This window comes from Cryptomeria japonica, chromosome 1, assembly GCF_030272615.1.
Source record: "Cryptomeria japonica chromosome 1, Sugi_1.0, whole genome shotgun sequence".
Taxonomy (NCBI): Eukaryota; Viridiplantae; Streptophyta; class Pinopsida; order Cupressales; family Cupressaceae; genus Cryptomeria; species Cryptomeria japonica.
In genome coordinates this window covers 275,833,347-275,852,779 of record NC_081405.1, presented here as the reverse complement: position 1 = coordinate 275,852,779, position 19,433 = coordinate 275,833,347, and the positions used below count along the sequence as shown (strand labels likewise).

Sequence of the window (19,433 nt, the reverse complement as noted above, 5' to 3'; positions counted from 1 at the left end):
GTTCGGTGCAACATGACCTTGTGGCTCCAATGGCTGTGAGCCTGGGGTGATCTATGTGCAGACTGCATCGAGGAATAACCCAATGGCGTGATGCGGCATGTAAAATTTTTTGTACTACAACGTTATGAACTCGTCCGTCCTATCCGCCAATAGTGATGCCCAATCATACACCACCCCATTGTGCAGCCCATTCATCAACACTATCCGTGCGATAGCTATGTCAGACGCGCGGCTGGCACCTGTGAGGCGACTCTTCACCACGGACAACAGGCATCGACATACTCCCTTGGCCAAAAATGTTTTCTTTACCCCCCTACTCTTGCCTGCACTCTTGAGGCTATCTTTTTCTCCCTGGGTGAGGTTATCGCGCAAAATCAACTGTAGCAATGTGGCACGGTTTTTTGGACTAATTTTCTGTGAAGTGTCAATTTTCTTCCCTTTCAACCCGGGTATGCCAAACACCCTGTTGAACTCGCCTGCCGTGAATGAAATAGTTATCCGCTGGTGTTGATAGTCAAATACAGACTGGTGGCGGTGTCTGTCATAGCTGCCAATCATGGCATGCAAAACCACCTCAAAATCCTTTATGCAGAAAACTAGCATCTGGACGGCCCAGTGTACCTGTGCTTGGCGAAGGGTTTTCTTTATCGGGTCATCGTGAGGTGTCTTCGCCCACCAGTTCCTACAGTCTATTCCATTCAGACCTTCGAACACAATATTATCTACTGTTACCTCATCCTTGTCCTTTGTCGCCAGAGGTTTTGGACGATGCTTCCTGCTTTTCTGGCTGCTGCTCATCCCGAGGCTGCCTGCAATACGCACACCAGATGGTAAAACTCGTTTGCCTGTGTCTGCACTTGATTCTGCAGTTTTTCGCCCTCCTTGTAACTGGTCTTCTAATGGTTGTAACCGTTTTCGCCAATCTGCCTTGTCCTTATTTGTGTCCATTGGTCCCGGATTAATTTCTTTAATCTGCTTTTATAACTTTAAAACCAGCCTGCCACTTTCTGCCACTTCCAACTGCTTGCTGCCACTTTTTGCTTCCAGCTGCCAGCGTTCCCCTTGCTCCTGTCGGTCGGTAGTACGGTGTATGGCGGGGTGCGGTGTACTTGGCGTGCAGGTGTGCGGTGTGCAATCTCCTTCCTCCGGGATATTTTTCTTCTTACCGTTAGTTGGGCGCGTTTTAATCTTCCCGTGGGTCTGCGTTTTTGTTTTCTCCCTTTGGCATTGCGGCACCACCATACGGTGGACACACGGTGACCCGCGGTGCCATTGCACGGTGGCACGCGGTGCCACCGCACGGTGGTCCCGCGGTGCCACTGCACGGTGGTCCCGCGGTGCCACCGGTGTGGCCCCTACCGTACGGTGTCTCTGCTTTTTTGCTTTTGCTTTTTCTTTCTTTTTTTTTTTGTTTAAATTTTTTTCCGACCGTACAACCGTACGGTTTTTTTTTAAATTGTTATTTCTTCTAGAGGGTCCGAGATCAGTCGCCTGTCTCTGTTCGTGGTACTGTTTTAATTTCGACCCATTGACGGCGTCTGGTATCTCCTTCCCGTCGAGCGTCCAAAACTTAATCGCCCCATTGGCATTGACCTCACGTACCTTGAAGGGGCCTAGCCATCGCACTTTAAATTTTCTTGGTTGATTTCGTTCGTCCCATTGAATTTCAACACTAATTGCCCCGAAGTAAACTTTATTCGCCGAAGATGCTTGTCGTGCCAGACTTTCTATCTTTGCTGGGTTGCCTCTTTAGCCCATTGTGCCATCATTCTTTTTTCGTCCAGCTTGCTTAAGGCATACAGTCTCTCCCTTAGGCTCTCCATATCCTTGAGTCTGTTCTCCACTGCAATGCGAAGGCTTGGCACCATGAACTCCGCTGGCACCATAGCTTCCTGCCCGTACATGAGTTGGAATGGGGTCTGGCCGGTGGTCACCTTGTAGGTTGTGCGGTAGGCCCATAAGACCGAAGGCAATTTTTCTTCCCAGTCTTCTCCTTCGACACTGCACGACTTGTAGATCACGCCCACGAGAATCTTGCTGGTAGCCTCAGCCTGCCCATTGGCTCGCGGGTAATAGGGGCTAGACAATGAATGGAAAATCTTGAATTCCGTAGTAAGGAGTTTAATAACGTGATTCACAAAATGTCCACCCCTGTCGCTTGTCAACTGCATAGGGATCCCATATCGTGTAATAATTTGCTCGTAGACGAATCTTGCTGTACTTATAGCCGAGTTGTTGGGTAGGACTCACGCTTCAACCCACTTGGTTAAATATTCAGTGGCTACCACAACGTAGCGACACCTCCTAGCGCGGCTCACCTTGAGCGGCCCGATAAAATCCAGCCCCTAGCGTTCGAATAGTTCTTGAGCATGCGAAGGGTTGAGGGGCATGAAATCCCTTTTCAACGGCCTCCCCGCTCTCTGGCAGGTATCACAACCTACTACCCATTCTCTCGCATCATTATACAATGTGGGCCACCAGAGGCCTGCTAGCAACACCTTCCTTGCCGTAGTGTCCGGTCCCATATGGCCTCCTACGGGCCCCTCATGTGCTTCCCTCAAGATGCTTGGCACCTCTTCCTCCATCACACATCGGCGTAACACCTCGTCGGGCCCCATTTTATACAATAAACCATTAATCAGTTGGAATGTGCGGCTTCTCAACACAAGCTTTCTTTGCTCTCCCGATGGTATGCCTTGGGGGAATACGGAGGTGGAGAGATATTCCCCGATGGCAGTTTACCATGGTGGTAGTACTGCGATCTTGAATAGGTGGGCGTTTGGGAATTTCGTCATTTACCCCTTCTGGCGGCTCTCCGGACTTGATCCGGGACAATTGGTCAGCAATGACATGGCTTTTGCCTGGCCGTACAATTATTGTGAACGTAAACTTCTGAAGTAGCAATAGCCATCTGCTTATCCTGCCTTGGACGATAGGTTTGTTTATCGGGTAAATCAAGGCCTGATGGTCCACATAGAAGGTGAAGGGTGTCGCTACTAGGTAGTGTCGAAATTTCTGTATGACATAGACCATCCCAAGGGCTTCCCTCTCGGTGGTACTGTAGTTCCTCTCGGCTTTCGACATCAACCTACTCGCAAAATAGATGGGGTGATCCAACCCGTGTGCCCCTTCCTGCGCTAGCGTAGCACCAATGGCATAGTTCGAGGCATCCACGTGTATGTGGAATTCTTGGTCCCAGTCTGGATAGCCCAGAATGGGTGCTGCCACTAGTCTCGTCTTGAGTTCTTGGAATGCTTCCCTTTGTGCCGAGATTCCCATATGTATGGTTCGCCCTTTCGAGTTAGTTTGTCGAGTGGAAATGAAAGTTGGGCAAAGTTCTTGATGAACTTCCGGTAGTATCCAATGTGACCCAAAAAGGACTTGACTCCTGTCACATCAATGGGCGACTCCATTTCCACAATTACTCGTACCTTATCTGGGTCAGTTTTCAGTCCAGCTTTACAAACGATATGGCCTAGCAACTTCCCCTGTGGTACCATAAACCGGCATTTCTGTGGATTTAAGGCGAGCCTGGCCCTTCAACACCGTTCCATGCACTCTCTCAGTGCCACCAAGTGAGTGTCTTCGCTACTGAAAATCGACCAGTCATCCAAAAAGGCTTTAAAATTTCCCACCGACATCTTATCAAAGATGTGAAGGACTATCCTCTGGAAGGTTGCGAGAGCGTTGCACAAGCCGAAAGGCATCCAGTTGTACGCATAGACTCCATCTTCCACCACAAAGGTGGTCTTGAGCTTGTCCTCCTTAGCTATCGAAATTTGGTTGTGTCCTGAGAAGCCATCGAGAAATGAGTACATTTCATGGCTAGCCACCTCCTCTAGGATACTATCTGTGAAGGGTATGGGAAACAGGTTCTTGATGGTGACTGCGTTGAGGCACCGAAAATCCACGTAGATGCGGATCTCGTTGGCCTCCTTCTTTAGTGAAATCACAATCGGCGAGACCCACTCACTTGTCTCCACCCGAAATATGATGCCGGCCTCTAGCATCCGTTCGATCTCCTCGTTCACCTTGGCAGCATAGTTTTTGTTCACTCGGTACAACCTCTTCCTTATGGGTTGAGCTCCTGGGACCAATGGTATTCGGTGGACACACATTTTTGGCGGAACCCCCTTCAGATCCTTGGAGGACCACGCGAATACGTCCTTGTATTCCAGGAAGATTTTGAATGCTGCAGCCTTTAGCACTGGGCTCCAATGGTCGCCTACCCAGATATTTCGGGGATTGGCAGTGTCTCCCAGGTTTGTTTCCTTCACAGTGGGGTCTTCGTACCGCATTGGCCTATCTTTCGAAAATTTGTATGCTAATACATCATTTATTTTGGCGTCTCCCTCCTTGTACTTCATGTATTCTGGTGGAAACTCCTCCTCGCCTGACTCGTCCTCAATCTGTAGCATGTGACAAGCCGGATGAAACACTTCATAGTCTTCCATTTGCCAGTGGAAGAGTCCATTCAATGAGGAAGTGTCATCTTCTGAACATTCGCCAAGTTCCAGCACTCCTTCCTCGTTTGGTTCCCTCTCGTCTTTACCTTCATAGGAGTCCCACTCCCATCTGTTTGAATCCTCCGAATTCGAGTCAAATGATGCCAGTTCCTCGCCGACAATCTGGGTCCTCAGATCAATGGTGTACTTCCGCCCCCCCTTCTGCATAGAAAGGGTGTTCTTTTTCCAGTCGTGGTTCACCTTTGCTGTAATGAGCCACCCTTTGCCTAAGATGGCGTCGTACCCCTTCTTCCTGAGTGGGATTACCACAAAATCTAGTATGAAGGGTTGCGTGTCAATGGTGACCGGCTGGGCCATTAGGGTGCCAAGTGGCTTGATGCCGTGCTGGTCTGCACCTACCAAGTTGAACGTGGGTGGCCATAGTGTTGGCTTCCCCAGCTTCTTCCACGTATCCTCTGGCAGTACATTCACCCTCAAACCTCTGTCCACGATGGTGTCTTTGAGGATAGCCCCGAGAATTCCCATCTCTACTACAGCAGGATGCCGACCACTATTTACGACCAACAACATTGGGTCAGCCGAGGGGCTAACTGGAACTTCCACCCGTGTGGCACGCAAAGGTGCATGCGCAGTGGTTTGTATGGAACTAAAAATGGCGGTTCTCAACTGTGGCATTGTTTCCAGAAGGTCCTTTACCCTTATAGGTACTTCCATCTGCAGTACTTGCCCAATGATGTTATTTTCAGCTTCCGTACGGGATGATGTACTCGCCACCTCGTTGTTCCGTCGTTTGGCCGTCATCTCGCGTTCAATATTGGCTTTTGCCTCCCGTAATCTCTCCTTCTTCGTACGGGGGTCGGGATAAGTGGCCTTTTTTCGTCTGAGCGCGCATGATCGCAAGTACTTCTTTCTCACGAGTCTTCTCAATGTTGAGGAGATTAACCCCTGGCTTAGGGCAATTTGTGTCCTCATGGTCGCCTGGCCCACACCATTGGCAGAGGTGCTGAGGGGTGGCTTCCTTCGTGCAATCACGGGCGAAGTGCCCCCACTGATTGCAGGCCCTACACTGGATCATTGGCCGACCCTTGGCGTCATACTGGATACGACTTCTGTTATTGTTATTCTTACTGTTATTGTTGTTATTCCTTCCGCCGCCGCGTCTGTTGTCCTGGTAACCTCCAAATGATGCCGTTGTGTTGGTTTGTTGGGCCATACCCGCTGGTGCGGATGTGGTGGCTTGCTCAGTGAACAACACTTGGTTCATTTGTGTACTTCGGGTCTTCATGTTGTATGGGCACTCCTTAATGGAGTGTCCCATCACTTGGCAAATCTCACAAAAGGCCTTCTTCGGGCAAGTACCCTTCGTATGACCTTCCTCTTTACACTCCGTGCACCATACGTCGCCTTCGGTCTGACTCGTGCTTCTCATTGTTTTAAATTCTCTCCTCATTCGCTCCATGTCTTTCTGGAGTGCTTGCACCTTTTTGCTAGCCTTGCCATCGCTGCTACTTCCCTCGGAAGAGTCATCATCCTCGGACGAACTATCCTTCTTTTTTTTCTTGGATGTCTTGGTCTTGCTCTCAAGATCCATCGCTCTATTATATGCGTCTTCGTACGAGGTTGGTAGAACATTTTTCATTTTCTTTCGGAGGGAGTGTTTCAGTCCCTCCACGAACCATCTCTTTATCAAACCATCTGCTGGTTGACTCTCCATTTTCCCCAACAGTTCCTTGAGCTACCGACTATAGGCTCGGACAGTCTCGTTCTTGCTGTGCTTTGTGCCATAGATTTCGGCTACTATTTCATTGTCGTCTCTGAGGAGGCGGAACTCTATCCCAAACTCCTTCAGGTCGGGCCATGTGCCGACTTTGGCCTTATCCATATCTGCGTACCAGTCTATGGCCACTCCCCTTAAGGTTGCTGGAAATTGTGTTACCCATTCGTCTTGGTCAGTAACACCGTTCGCTGACCATATGGTTTCGCACGTGCGGCAATGGTGGACGAGATCTTCCTTCCCGTCGCCGTTGAACTTCGGCAGTTTCTGTTTACTCGCCATTGATGGGGGTCGTGTCCCCGGAGGTGGCTGTGGCTGTGTCTGTTGTGCCCCTGCGCCACTCCTTTCGGCGCCGGTGGTGTGTCCTGCTTGGGTAACTAGGGGTACAGTGTTTTGCCTGCCGTGTGTCGCACCTACAACCATATGGTTGTCCTCCCCTTCGTTCTCACCCGCGCCCGCTATTGGCTCCCTTTGGTGGTCCTCACTTCGCGGCGTAAGGGATAAGTTTCTGAACTGATCCCGGGTCTTTTCGACTAGATTCCTCCGTAACCTTGTTTCCTCCAAAAACTCTTCGTGGCTTCTCACCCTACAGTGTTCTGGCGATGCGTAGAAATTTCCCTCGGCTTCTGCACCCTCCGTGACACCTCCTTGGTTCCCTTCGGGGAACCCTTCGGCAGGTCATCCTTCAGCAAGTTGCCTCAGCCTCCGTCTACATTCTACTTGTTGCTCCAGAATCAAGGCCCTCTGTGCGACCTCCCACTCCTCCTTTTGTGCTTGCTTATTTCTATCTTTGTTTAATAGGTTGGGCATTAATTCTTGAGCATTTCCATAAATAACAACACATAAAAACAGAACACTCCTTTATTAGTTCATCTCATCAGATACAACTTGTGTCAATATTATGACACCTTTATTCAAATATAGAATGTTCTTTTATCCCTCTGGGATTCAGGGTTCAATTTCCTCTTGGCCTCGTGCCATCACGCTCCGCTTCTCGATGGCTGCTTTCTTAGTACTGTTGGAGGATTTGTTGGCGTCGCTCTTCTCGGACAATCTCCTCTAGGCGAGTTTGTTGTGCCAGTGATGCTAGTGCGAGCAACCGGGGAAGGTGGTTCATCAACCGATTCATTGGGAGCTAATTTCCAGTGCGCTCCACATGGCACTTGTTGGAACTTCAGCCTCCGTGGCCTCTCTTCGGATGTAGGTCTCGATGGCTACCTGGAGCAGGATTGAAAATTCCCTCGTCGCAGTGTCTTCTCCGTTGTAGAGCTCTGTTTGCTCATCGTCGGCCTCTGGGTTTATCTCACCAATGGGTAGGCCCATCGTGTCCATACACCATCCGCTCCTTCCTTTCCCAAGTATGTCTAGGCAGCGGCGCCAAATGTTTGCCCTCTCGGGTGAATAACTCAAAACATACAGATAAAACACGTAATGCAGAATAATAATGCCATAGATATCAGATAAAATATAAGAGATGTTATTCCATTCATAATCGTCCCCTTTTACAAGTTACCTTCTAAGGTATATAAAGGTACTGAGGGGTGCGAGGGCCAACCGTCGCACCTGTAACTACCATCCCCTGGTTACCGAACTAACAAAGACAGTTACAACTTAATGAACTAGTTTTATTCGTGTACAATATTGCCGCCAACAGATGTTCTAGAAACAAAGGGGATGTATGAAGACAGCAGGATTAAAATAGTTATAGAGGCCAATTGTAGACTGGAAAGGGATAATAAAATACTATAGGAACAAATTTTAAATCTGCAAGTTAACATGGAGAGGGGACAACAAAGAATTGGTAACTCTAAAACAGGAGTTAGATCAACTAAAAACAACTGAAAAAAAAAAGCCAAAAATGGAGGGAGGAGAAAACATAATGGAATTAAAGTTGATCCAATCAGCAAGAGCAGACTTGGAGATAAAAGAGAATCAGTTAAGAGACCAGATAGAAGAGGCCAAATCATGGTCACAAGTGGTAAGTGGATCATCGAGTGGGCAGAAAGGAATTCTCTAAACTAATTAAAGCAACCCCTAATCATAGTAAGCTAGGATGGGTAACTTGATATATTGTCTTAACAACCTTTCTCCCTCAATAGAGCCACACTTGATAGGGTTTCTTATCAACCGTTCTCCCTCAATCAAGCCACACTTGATAGGGCGTCTTATCAACCGTTCTCCCTCAATCAAGATACACTGGATAGGGTGTCTTATCAATTGTTCTCCCTCAATCAAGCCACACTTGATAGGGTGTCTTATCAACTGTTCTCCCTATTCTGAGTCAAATTGACAGGGTTCCCTATCAGCTGTTCTCCCTGTTGCAAGTCTTAATAACCATGGTTGATTCCAAAACTCAGATATAATACACATAGGTGATAACATCATGTTTCATCATACTAATCATAATGGATTATACAGTGAGTGCAGGAGATAACACACAATGATTAGACTAAAGACAATATCCTATTCATAATAATATGCAGAGAATATTAACAAAGTTATGCATAGAAACTCCATACCAGAATATTGTCTTGTCCTAACAGTAGTTGCAGATTCAATCTCTTTTTTCTATTCCCTTCCTCAAGGAATGTTTGATCTGATATTATTTTCTTATTCCCCTCATAATGGGATGGCAGATTGGACGAAACCTTTAAAGGAATCCAATAATTTGTAATTAACAAAGCTTGCTGATTACTCATGATATCTCTGCAGTGAGATTTCTTTTCTTATTTGATTGTCTTCCTATTTTCTACTGTTCGATGCCCCTTGGATGATTCTTTTCTAACTCTTAAATATTCCTCAATCTTGTTGGAGGGTTGTGACCCTTAGGCAATTCCCTTTCTTTTCAAGAAATGATATCTCTTCCACGCACCTCTTCATTTATTTAATTGCTGTACTCTTTAAAAATCGCTGCCTTAAATCAGTTGTTAATTCTTAATTAATTCTTATCATCATCGCCATCTTAGGATCGCTATTTTATCTTAATGCTATCGCTGAACATTGCATTGACAAGGCACTAATCTTCCAAAGTGAATTGCTACCTCATTCCAGGCTGTCGTACTTCTTCTACATTGATAGAGGGTGACACGGCATCAAGACTGGGACATGACAGTCCCCACGCATACAACCAAGAACAAGGGTGTTACTGCTTGTAACTTAATAATAGTTCTGATCTGATCTGATTGATGGTGATCCTACTAGATGATTTGGATTCCTTTCTTTTATATCTCTCAATGTGAGGGAGAGGTCACACCTCTTCATCATCTATGCCCTTTGGCAAGAGACACACCCTTTCACCACTAGCACCCTTTAGAAGAGTGCAACTCTTCACTATTTTTGCCCTTTGAAAGGGACACAACCTTTCACAATCAGATCTGCACTTCTTATTTAAATCAGATCTGCATTTTTATTCTCAATTCCCCCACCCCACTCCCCCACCTTGCCCCACTTCAAATGAGTTCTCTTCGCCCTTTTATACCTCTTATTTGAGGGAGTCAACTTTTCATTCCATGTCTTTTGACCATTCATTAACTTTAATCAAATTTTAATCATATTTAATTATATTATTTTATATTTTTAATTTAATTTTAATTTTTTATCTTTTGCATTTCAATTTTATTATTATTATTTATTATTAAATCATATTTCAAAGTGGGGACATTACAGAAAGATAGATGGAGGAAGAGATAGGTATGTAAGAGTCAACTTGAAAAACTTAGAGGATAAGAATAGGATTCTAAAATGCAGAGGGTTACGTAGAGGCACACATATTTACCTAGATAAAGACTTGACCTTTGAGCAGCAAGAAGAACGAAGGAAAGAATGGGAGAACGTGAAAACAAGAAATGAGGGAAAGTGGGCATGGTTGTAGAATGGGAAAGCCCAAATAAGTAATCGTTTTCAAACAAGAAATAGAGAATAGGGGCCCCACAAGAATACCTACAGGTTGTAAGTTGGAATTGTAGAGGATATCCACGGAGAAGAGGACCTAGTTTGGGGCCCATAGCAAAGGGAAAAGGTATTATCATTCTTATAGAAACACATGAACATGATGGCTGCAAAGTTCTAGTTTTTGAAGGTTATAAGAAAGTTATAGTTTGGAACAAAGGGAATGAAACAGACAAAGGTCATGGGGGAGGTACAGTGCTAATAGATGAGAAGTGGCAGGGAATTGTAGAATTTGAAAAAGAAGACACAAATAAACAATACATATGGCTGCAAATAATAGAGAATGGGGTAACTTTCAGATTGGCCGCTTACTACTTTGGTCCAAAAAATTCAAAGTTCTATAAGAAAAGAAATTTAGACAGCAAAGACCCACATGCCTCACTAAAAAAAAATATCTCTATTTTCAGCACACTTGGAGACACAGTATTAATGGGCAACTTTAATGCAAGGACAACTAATAATCAATCTCTTCAATTGAGTAGTGAACAAAAGGGGGAGAATGATCCTTTATGGTTAGAGGAAGGTGGAGGTCAATATTGGGAAATAACATCTCAAGATGGTAATGGCAATGTGACCCCGTTTGGGGCAGAATTACTAGGGCTTTGTAGTTTGTTTGGCATGGTTATTTGCAATGGTATGAGAGATTGGTCAAGGTTAGGGGGCACTACATGCAAAACTTATAATGGTCAAAGTGTGGTGGACTATGAAATTTTCTCTTAGAGTTTTGTTTCGAGATTGCTGGAGTTTGATATTGAGGACTGCTCTATTGAGATGAAATCTGACCATTTACCTCCTCTTGTTAAGCTACACATTTCTCCAATCAGTCAACACAATAAATAGGTTTATCACATGCAAAGGAAACCCTTGCCAGGGGTAAAATCCTCATAAATCAAGAGAATAGAGAAATTTTTAGTGTTGTTTTTAAGCAACATTTTCATGATTAAAAAATAGTAGAGGTTAAACTAACAAGTGAGCTGGGTGTCCACATTCCTAGCAATTTGCTGATACCAATAATTCACAAGGCTTTGAAATTAGATACACCAAGCAACACATAACTAGTGGGCCCAAAACATATCTTCCAGATGAACAACCCCAATGTGGATCTTCACATGCCAAGGTAGGACCCAAAAACAATGCAATGCCTTCTTCAAGACAAGAGGAGACACCCAAGGATTTACCGCAGATTGAAGAGCAACTCTTGTTGGCTGGACCAGAGCAGTAACCTTAAAACACACATTCCAATCACAATGCACCATCAACCAAACCATCTAGCATCATGTGGAGCATACCAGGATGTTCCTTGAACATCCAAAAACATTCTCACATCCTTCCTTCATCTTTCCATATCAAGATCATACTGGCACAACACAACTGACACTAAACACTTCATTCCAGAGAGCCAGTCAAAGGTAGAACACAACTATCATTGCTTGCAAACAACACTAGCTTTTGAAAATTGGATGGAGACATCAAACAGATGTTATAAACATGTCCTCCAAGCCACAACACTTGAAACGTCAATGTGGAGCATTTTTTGGACCAATTTTGACAACCAACTGCAATCGCCAACCATATCGGTTGCAACACCAAGGACCTAAAAACAAAAGGAGTGCAATGTACATAGAGCATAAACGTTATATTCAAGTTTGTAAGACCATATCATCAAATGCGGAGAAATGCGGAGCATTTTTCTGGACACACATCAATACAAATTTCTGCACCAACTTGCTTTATTAAACTTCTAAGAACCAAAGTGTCGCAAAGACATCACCTTTTCATTCAGTACAATATCTTCATTCTTTTGTCATGTATCTAATCCTCATCTTAATATCTAAAGCTATCTAAACCTCACCATGCTATCATTGCCATCAACCACATTGTCAACATCATCAATTGTATCAGCATAGCATACGCAATGTAGACATTAGACACCAAGAAGGTGGACATCCATAGACCATGTGCAACCAATAACCATCTATTCATTACATCAATCTCTTCATATTAGTCATGCATGACACTATGACAACAATTGACAATCAGCTGCTAATAGTCCCCTTATATATTGACAAACATGATCTTACATTTCCATCATCACTTCCTCAACAACTGCAGCAGTTCTGTATCCAACCAAACACCTTATCATCAGTGACAACGACAATCACATATTGTCAGACATCAGGTTGACACCAATGACAACACATATTGCCAACACAACCAGCTGGGGTGGATATTTCACCACCGAAACCAGTACTACTGAAGATGTTTTTCATCCTCAACCAGCAATAAGAGAACTCTCTGAGTTCATTCCAACAACATTCCCTTAATTTGTCAATATCAAAATGCTCAAATGAGAGCCACAACTCATATTTATATAGTGGAGGGAAAATTTTGGGCAGCACCAATTTGAAATTATAATATTTTCCCTCATTTTATCTTTTAAAAACATTTTAATCTTCCTCTCACCTTGGCGTCACCTTTTGGGGCAACATCATAAGCTTTTATCAACTTAAGTCTTGCTCCCTTACGTAGGCGTCACTTATAAACACTTTATTCTCTTAAGTTTATAAAGTGAAGTCACCTTTTAAAATACTTGAGTGAACATTATAAAATATTATTCCTTTCACCTTAGGAAACTCATCAAGGCATTGAAATCGAAGAACACTTCATTCTGAAGCTTAGAGGAAACTAAAGTTGAGACCAAGTGCCCAAAATAACAGCATATTCTAAAAATAGAAACTCTGTTGGAACACATTGAAATCATAGCCTGGAGCTCTCCACAGAACATTGAGTCGCCTAACCAACTCTTCTTAGCCTACAAAAATCCCAGGAATAGGCTAACGGGAAGCCAAAATAACTAAGTGCAAGAAGGTGACATTACAAAAGTCCTTGCTCGTGCTGAAACAGAAAACCATGCCTCCTTAGTCCTCCTTCCTCACTTGCACTGTCAAATCATAAATGTTTGGCATTTGCAGAAGTAGATGCTTATTGTTGAATAAAAAAGTCATGGGATGCCTTCTAAACTTTTTAAAATTTAAAAATAATGATTTAAGTTTTTTTTTCACTGTTAGGGTTCTTTGGGGGAAGCACGAGGAAACACAGGTGGGGCATCTCCTGTCATGGGAAACATATCCGTACCATTCTCTAGTTTTGTAGACGTGTTGCCCATGATATGTCATAGGGGTGGGAGACGCATCTCTTTGCAACATTGCTTATCCTTTTAGGTAATTCATATTGAGATTTTCTAAAATGAGGAGTTTAAATCCCTTATTATGCCCTTGGTTTTTACCTGATCATTTTTCCTCAACCTAGTATCTGATTTGAAAAGTGGATGAAGACTGACTTCATTATTTTGAATCAACATAGTTTATTTGTTGATATAAAATTGCAACATGAGAACTATGTTTTGTATCCTGTTTTTTTTTTCTGCCTTCTGGTTTTGAAATAAGTTTTCTATTTCAAAAAGTTGCCTCTACACTTTATGAATTAGGACTGGCATGATCACAATAATATATGGTGTGTAAATATTGTCGATTATGTTAATGAGATGTAAGCCAAAGTTTGCACAGTATCAAATGTTGTTACCGTGTATTATTTTTGGGTATTTAATCTCCCTAGTTGAGAGATTCTATCTTGAAGCTTTCGCTTTACATGATAATTTTTTCATTTTTCCTCAATTTGAATTTTTGTCAAGAGTTGTTTGAGGCAATCGTTTTAATGCAGACTGTTAGTTTCAGGTTTCATGATGCTATCAGCTCACTGTAATATCAACATTCATTACTTGTGCCATCTGTATGGTTGCTTATGTACAATATTTCCTTTCAATACAAACAAGTTCCAAAATTTTAATCATTTCCTTTTGTCAGATATCAATTCATATTTATCTTATTTGATAGTTTTATTTCTCGTGCAGATACAGGAGAAAGAGAGAGAAATTAGTTGAACAAACTGCTATTTCTCAGTTGCCAACAAAGTGGGGCTCCTTTCAGGTCTATTGCTATCGTTCAAAACTTGATGGAATTGAACATGTTGCCATGGTAAAGGTTAGACATTGCAAACATCAAGCAATTTGAACTTACAAATTGCATTTTTAGAAGTTCCAGTCATGAAAATATGTACATTCTAGTACATGGAAAACCTATAGAAAGATTATTGTACATGGAACTAGAGGGTAAGAGAGTATGAGAACATCTTGATTACCTAAATTTTCTTGGTCTTGGATGGTATAAGAGCACATTGGTGACACAAGATTTATAAAAGCTTTTATGACATCTAAAGCCCTAGAGTATCATCGATGTCATCTCCTTCTACAGTAATATTGCTCATTACATTAAGTCTTACTTGTGTATTTGTCCTAGGTTGCTTCTCTGAACATTTTTAGCACTTATATATGCATTTTAATTGGATATGTATTTGTTTCTTGCTCTTTGTCATGAAATATATAATAATTATACTTTTCTAGACCTGTTTCCCATCGTTAATCATTTGTGAAAACAAATATTTAATTTGATTTATCTAGGAGAACTCTTATTTTTTCTCAAATTTTGGTGACGTTTTAAACAGCTATCTCTAAAGTTATAAACTAACTATTTCTACCTATATTTTTGGCATTTATTGGCATGAAATTTCCAGACCAGTGAATTTTCTCTGCTTATGTTGACTATGGAGTCTTTGCCTAGTGTTACCTTCTTATTAATATTGATTCACACTACTCTCAAATATAAATTTTCATACCCTGTTTTGTAGAAAATATCAGATGATAATACAGTTTTGTAGAAAATATCAGATGATAATACATCAGATATTTGATCGCACTGAAGAGCCAGTATATTGTTGAGTTTTACTAAAAAATCCAAACTTTATCTCCTATAATTTTCATAGTTTATTTGTCTTTTCCTTTTCATTTGACATGTAAGTCTGCATGCTTCCATTGGATAGTTTGTTTATCAGGCTTCTCATTTACCAAACATTTTATCTGCTTCACAATTTTCTTGTTACAGATATAGTTCTAAAAATTCATTCAATCCCTTATCAAAATTGGTTGGTTGTAGGGTAATATTGAAGATGGAAAAAATGTCCTAGTGAGGGTGCATTCAGAATGTCTAACCGGTGACATCTTTGGATCTGCTCGGTGTGATTGTGGGAATCAACTTGCATCAGCAATGAAAGAAATTGACAAAACTGGGAGAGGAGTATTGGTCTACTTACGTGGGCATGAAGGTAGAGGAATTGGGTTAGGTCACAAACTTCGCGCATACAACCTCCAAGATGAAGGCCATGATACCGTAGAAGCTAATGTGGAGCTGGGATTATCAATTGACTCTCGTGAATATGGCATTGGTGCACAGGTAATGAACTTAACTGTTGACATTGCATTATATGTAGTGACATTGATTGCATTCTGATATCTGTATAATGATATGATCAATTTGATTTTAGTGATATCTGATATCACTACATAGAGCATTTTGAGGTTAGATTTTTTCAAAATGATGTTAGATATCGTCTTGTTTTCTAATAGTGGTTGAAAGAACAGTTTCTTTATGATCAAGACATCTAATTTTCTAAAGAAATTCTCTCTTATCTTCCATTCAATGATGAAATTCATTTGCTGTTAGAAGAATTCTATCTTCCAAACATATTGTGCTTTTAGAGATGTTAGTAGGTAGATGAGTAGATCTTGTGCTCTATCTTCTACTCTATTGGGTACCATGGGGTTTTGAGGGTCATTTACAATTAGATTTCGATGAGGTGGGCCGAAAATTGGGGTGATTGTTCTCTATTTATTACGTGTTGTAACCTACTCTTAAAGATCTTTTACAAAAAGAGTGCCACAGACAGTAGATCAAGGTAACTAATGCAGATAGCAATCTTATAGTAGATCTAAATAATCAATAGTATTTATCCTAGAGCTGATTATAAATAGGAAATATGGTATGTTAATTGAATACAATTTCTATAGATCAAGGTTCATAGATCTAATGCTCTTGACCAATCCAGCCTTCCTCTTCAATTTGTCACTAGGTGGAGTGAATATAAATTTGACCTAGATGGGGTTGCTAGCGATCAATGCTGTACAATACCAAGCATAATTCTTATGACTAAAGTTAGCTTGATTAGTGCAAAGTGCTGTAATACATATTTTCATTGACTGAAGCTTGCTATGATTAAAGTGATTTAGAGCTTTCAAGTATGCTAGTGCAATGAGGTTATGATGATTTTTCTTCTTTTCGCATTGGTTTTTTTCATCTCTTTTGAGATTTAATCAGTTTCTATCTAATCCCTGTTAATTTTAGCAATCAGATTAGCAGTAATTAACAGAAAATAAGAATGCAAGGTAAAGTAAACACATAGCATGATGATACCCTGGGAAAACCTCCCTCTTGGAGGAAAAACCCAGCAACAAAGAATCTCAGGTTTGATTAGAATAAGGTAGAGACAGATTACAACCTTGCCCAGCTAGGGCACAAAACATAAGCACCGAAACCCTACTTATCTGAACCTTGATTCTGATCTCAGTCCGATAATGATGCCCCGAATATGATTAGCTGATGAATTGAGCTTGCACTTGGAAGATGTCGCACAGCTAACTCAAGGATTCAATGTCCTGCAGCAGATTCGGTAGCCTATAGAAGGTTAGGCAGCCTAGAATGACTTCAGCTGACCTAGCAAGATATTCGCCCAGCCTGGAACAGTTCGCTGACTGGAAGATCTAATTCGCTGCCTTAGAGATGACTTGTAGATGCTAATCGCTGCTGGAGGAACTCACAGAATCAGAGATGAATTTTCCTTACAACTTAATGCACTTGTGACTACAAGTCACTTTTCTTTTATATACATGCCCTTAACCCTTATGCCTAGGTTGGCTTTGGCACCAAATTACAAATTCACAAGTTACATTATAGGGTCAGACCAATATCACAAGTTACATCGGTTAGGACCTGACCAATAACACTTTACAAGTTACATATTAGGTGTGCCCAAATAGGGCCTGCCCTATTATAATATATTACACAATCGCCCAAATAGGTCCAGTTAAACATATGCCAAATTGCTAAGGCCAAAGGCCACTTAGCACTTAGGTGAACTAGGTCGGCCCTAGAAGGGATCTGACCTAGCTACATAACAACAATCCCAACCTTCTCTTCGAATATTTTTCGGGAGAGAAGGTAATGCCGTCAAACTTGCCTTATCTCTCTTTCGATGAAGTAGTTACATAGGAATCTTGTCTTCAAGGGACAGCCTGCTCCAGTTTCTTCATTGTCATGGTCAATAAACAGTAGCCGATCCCAAAATTTCAACTAGGACGAGTAATGGATTCTATCTCAAAATAGACATTCCTCCAAAAATTGATTGTCCTTTGGAGGAAAGAGGACACCAAATATAGGTTCTCAAAGAAGAGACTCAACCTATTTATTTGTAGGGCAGTATGTTCAAAACCTTGGTAAGCTTGGGTTGGCGAGAAACGGAAAGCTACAAGTTTTGTTGATATGCTTGTTCTTTCTGGAGGGCATTTCATGCCGACTGGTCCTACCAAATTTAGTGAGCTTGTGCTCTTTCTTAGAGTACTGTGATTTTTCAATAAAACTGGCCTTATGAAACAATTGTTTACAGATTTTAATTCTATTAATGATCTTACTATCAATGTGGCTTTTTGGGTTTGTTTTCATTTGCTGCTCAGTATGTTTTGGGGCAAATATCCTCATAGAATTGGAAATATTGTTATGGAAGATATACCTTTATGAGAACTTACTATACAACCTAGATTTTTAAATTATGCTTGAATTTTGTCAATGTAGACCTCAAAATGACTCTGCTAGATATAATTCTCATTGAGTTGGGAGTGATAGAATGGGAACTCGTGGGTTACTGTGATTTCTCAACAAATCTGACCTTATGAAGCAATGGTTACAAGTTTTAATTCTATTAAGGATCTTTCAAGCAACATGGCTTTTGGGGTTTGATTTCATTTGCTACTCGATTTCTAGGGCTAGTTTCTTCATGTAATTGGAAATATTATTGGTGAAAATATAGCTTTGTTAGAGCTTACTCTACAACCTAGAGTTTTAACTTATGCTTGAATTTTTAAATTTTGACCTCAAAGTGACTCCTAGATTTGGAATTCTCATTGGTTGGGAGTGATAGAGTGGGAACAACAATGTAGATTAAGAAGTAATCCTTATTAGATGCAGTTGATGCCATCAGCAAGAGGCTGCTCCAGTTGTCATAAAAAAGCAAAATCCTAAGTTTTGTTCATACATATTGTTTAAGAGAAAAAGTTGATTTTACTTAAGTTTAAAGTTTCAACTAATCATTAGCACACTAGAGAAAACTACGAAAAGAGAGATGTTTTTGTGTTTTTGCTTTCCTAACTATTGCTTTTACTTACAGCAAACTATCTAATCCTGTTCAGAATTTTTCTTTCTTATTTAAATTATGTTTAAACAAAAAAGAGAAAGAGATAGGTAAAGAAAATGTGAATAACAAAATTTTATAATTCAGGAATGAAAAACATAATTCAGAATATGGAAGAGCAGATAAAGGAGAACTTGGAATGAGACCTGAGTAGCTCATTGCCTAGGATGCTAGTATGGTGCATTGCAGTTTGAAATAGGTGCAAATTCTCATGAATCCATATGGCTCTGCACATAGGAACATAAATGTAGTCAGCAAGGAGTTAAGTAAATATGTTATAGTTGACTGTAATAAATAATTTTGTTTTGTATTTATGTGTGTTAGTCCCCAACCGATTGTTAGTTGCCGGATAGTAGTTACTGATGGTTGATAGCCTTAACCAACATTTGTCTACTATATATGTGTACTTGTTATTCGTAGTTGGGGACTGCTCTTATGATATTCTGTTCTGATTGCATATCTGACAATTGGTAATAAAGCTGTATCTTTCTGAGTGTGTTATTTTCCTATTTTCTGTAACTCTATATTCTGTTTATTCTGTAAATCTGTTAACGTAGAATAGGCAAGTAAAAAATAAAATAAAACCAGATATGCAAGACATCTACAAATATAAAGAAATAAGTTTAAACTAATGATTTTAAACAACATATTGAAGTCACAATAGAAAGAGGAACAAGGAATACAAAATCTTCATGCAGTTGGAGTCCTCTTAAGTACTTGCAAGCTGAGAAGGGGTGAAAAGAGGTGGCTACTTAGGAGCTTGCCTTTAGGTCAAGCACCTATTTTGGACTTTGAGCTCCGTGGGCCACGAATGAAACAAGGAGAGATTGGAA

At 41.4% G+C, this 19,433-nt stretch overlaps 1 protein-coding gene across 1 annotated transcript in view; it reads left to right on the top strand.

Annotated features, from left to right (window-relative positions):
• Positions 1 to 18,887, top strand: part of LOC131065380 (probable bifunctional riboflavin biosynthesis protein RIBA 1, chloroplastic) — a 51,584-nt gene extending 32,697 nt beyond the window's left edge. The window contains exons 5-7 of the mRNA XM_057999878.2: positions 14,099 to 14,228; positions 15,237 to 15,533; positions 18,688 to 18,887. Of these exons, the coding sequence (XP_057855861.2) occupies positions 14,099 to 14,228; positions 15,237 to 15,533; positions 18,688 to 18,693 (433 nt within the window). The 3' untranslated portion in view covers positions 18,694 to 18,887. The remainder of the gene's footprint in view (positions 1 to 14,098; positions 14,229 to 15,236; positions 15,534 to 18,687) is intronic.
• Positions 18,888 to 19,433: the final 546 nt, after the last annotated feature.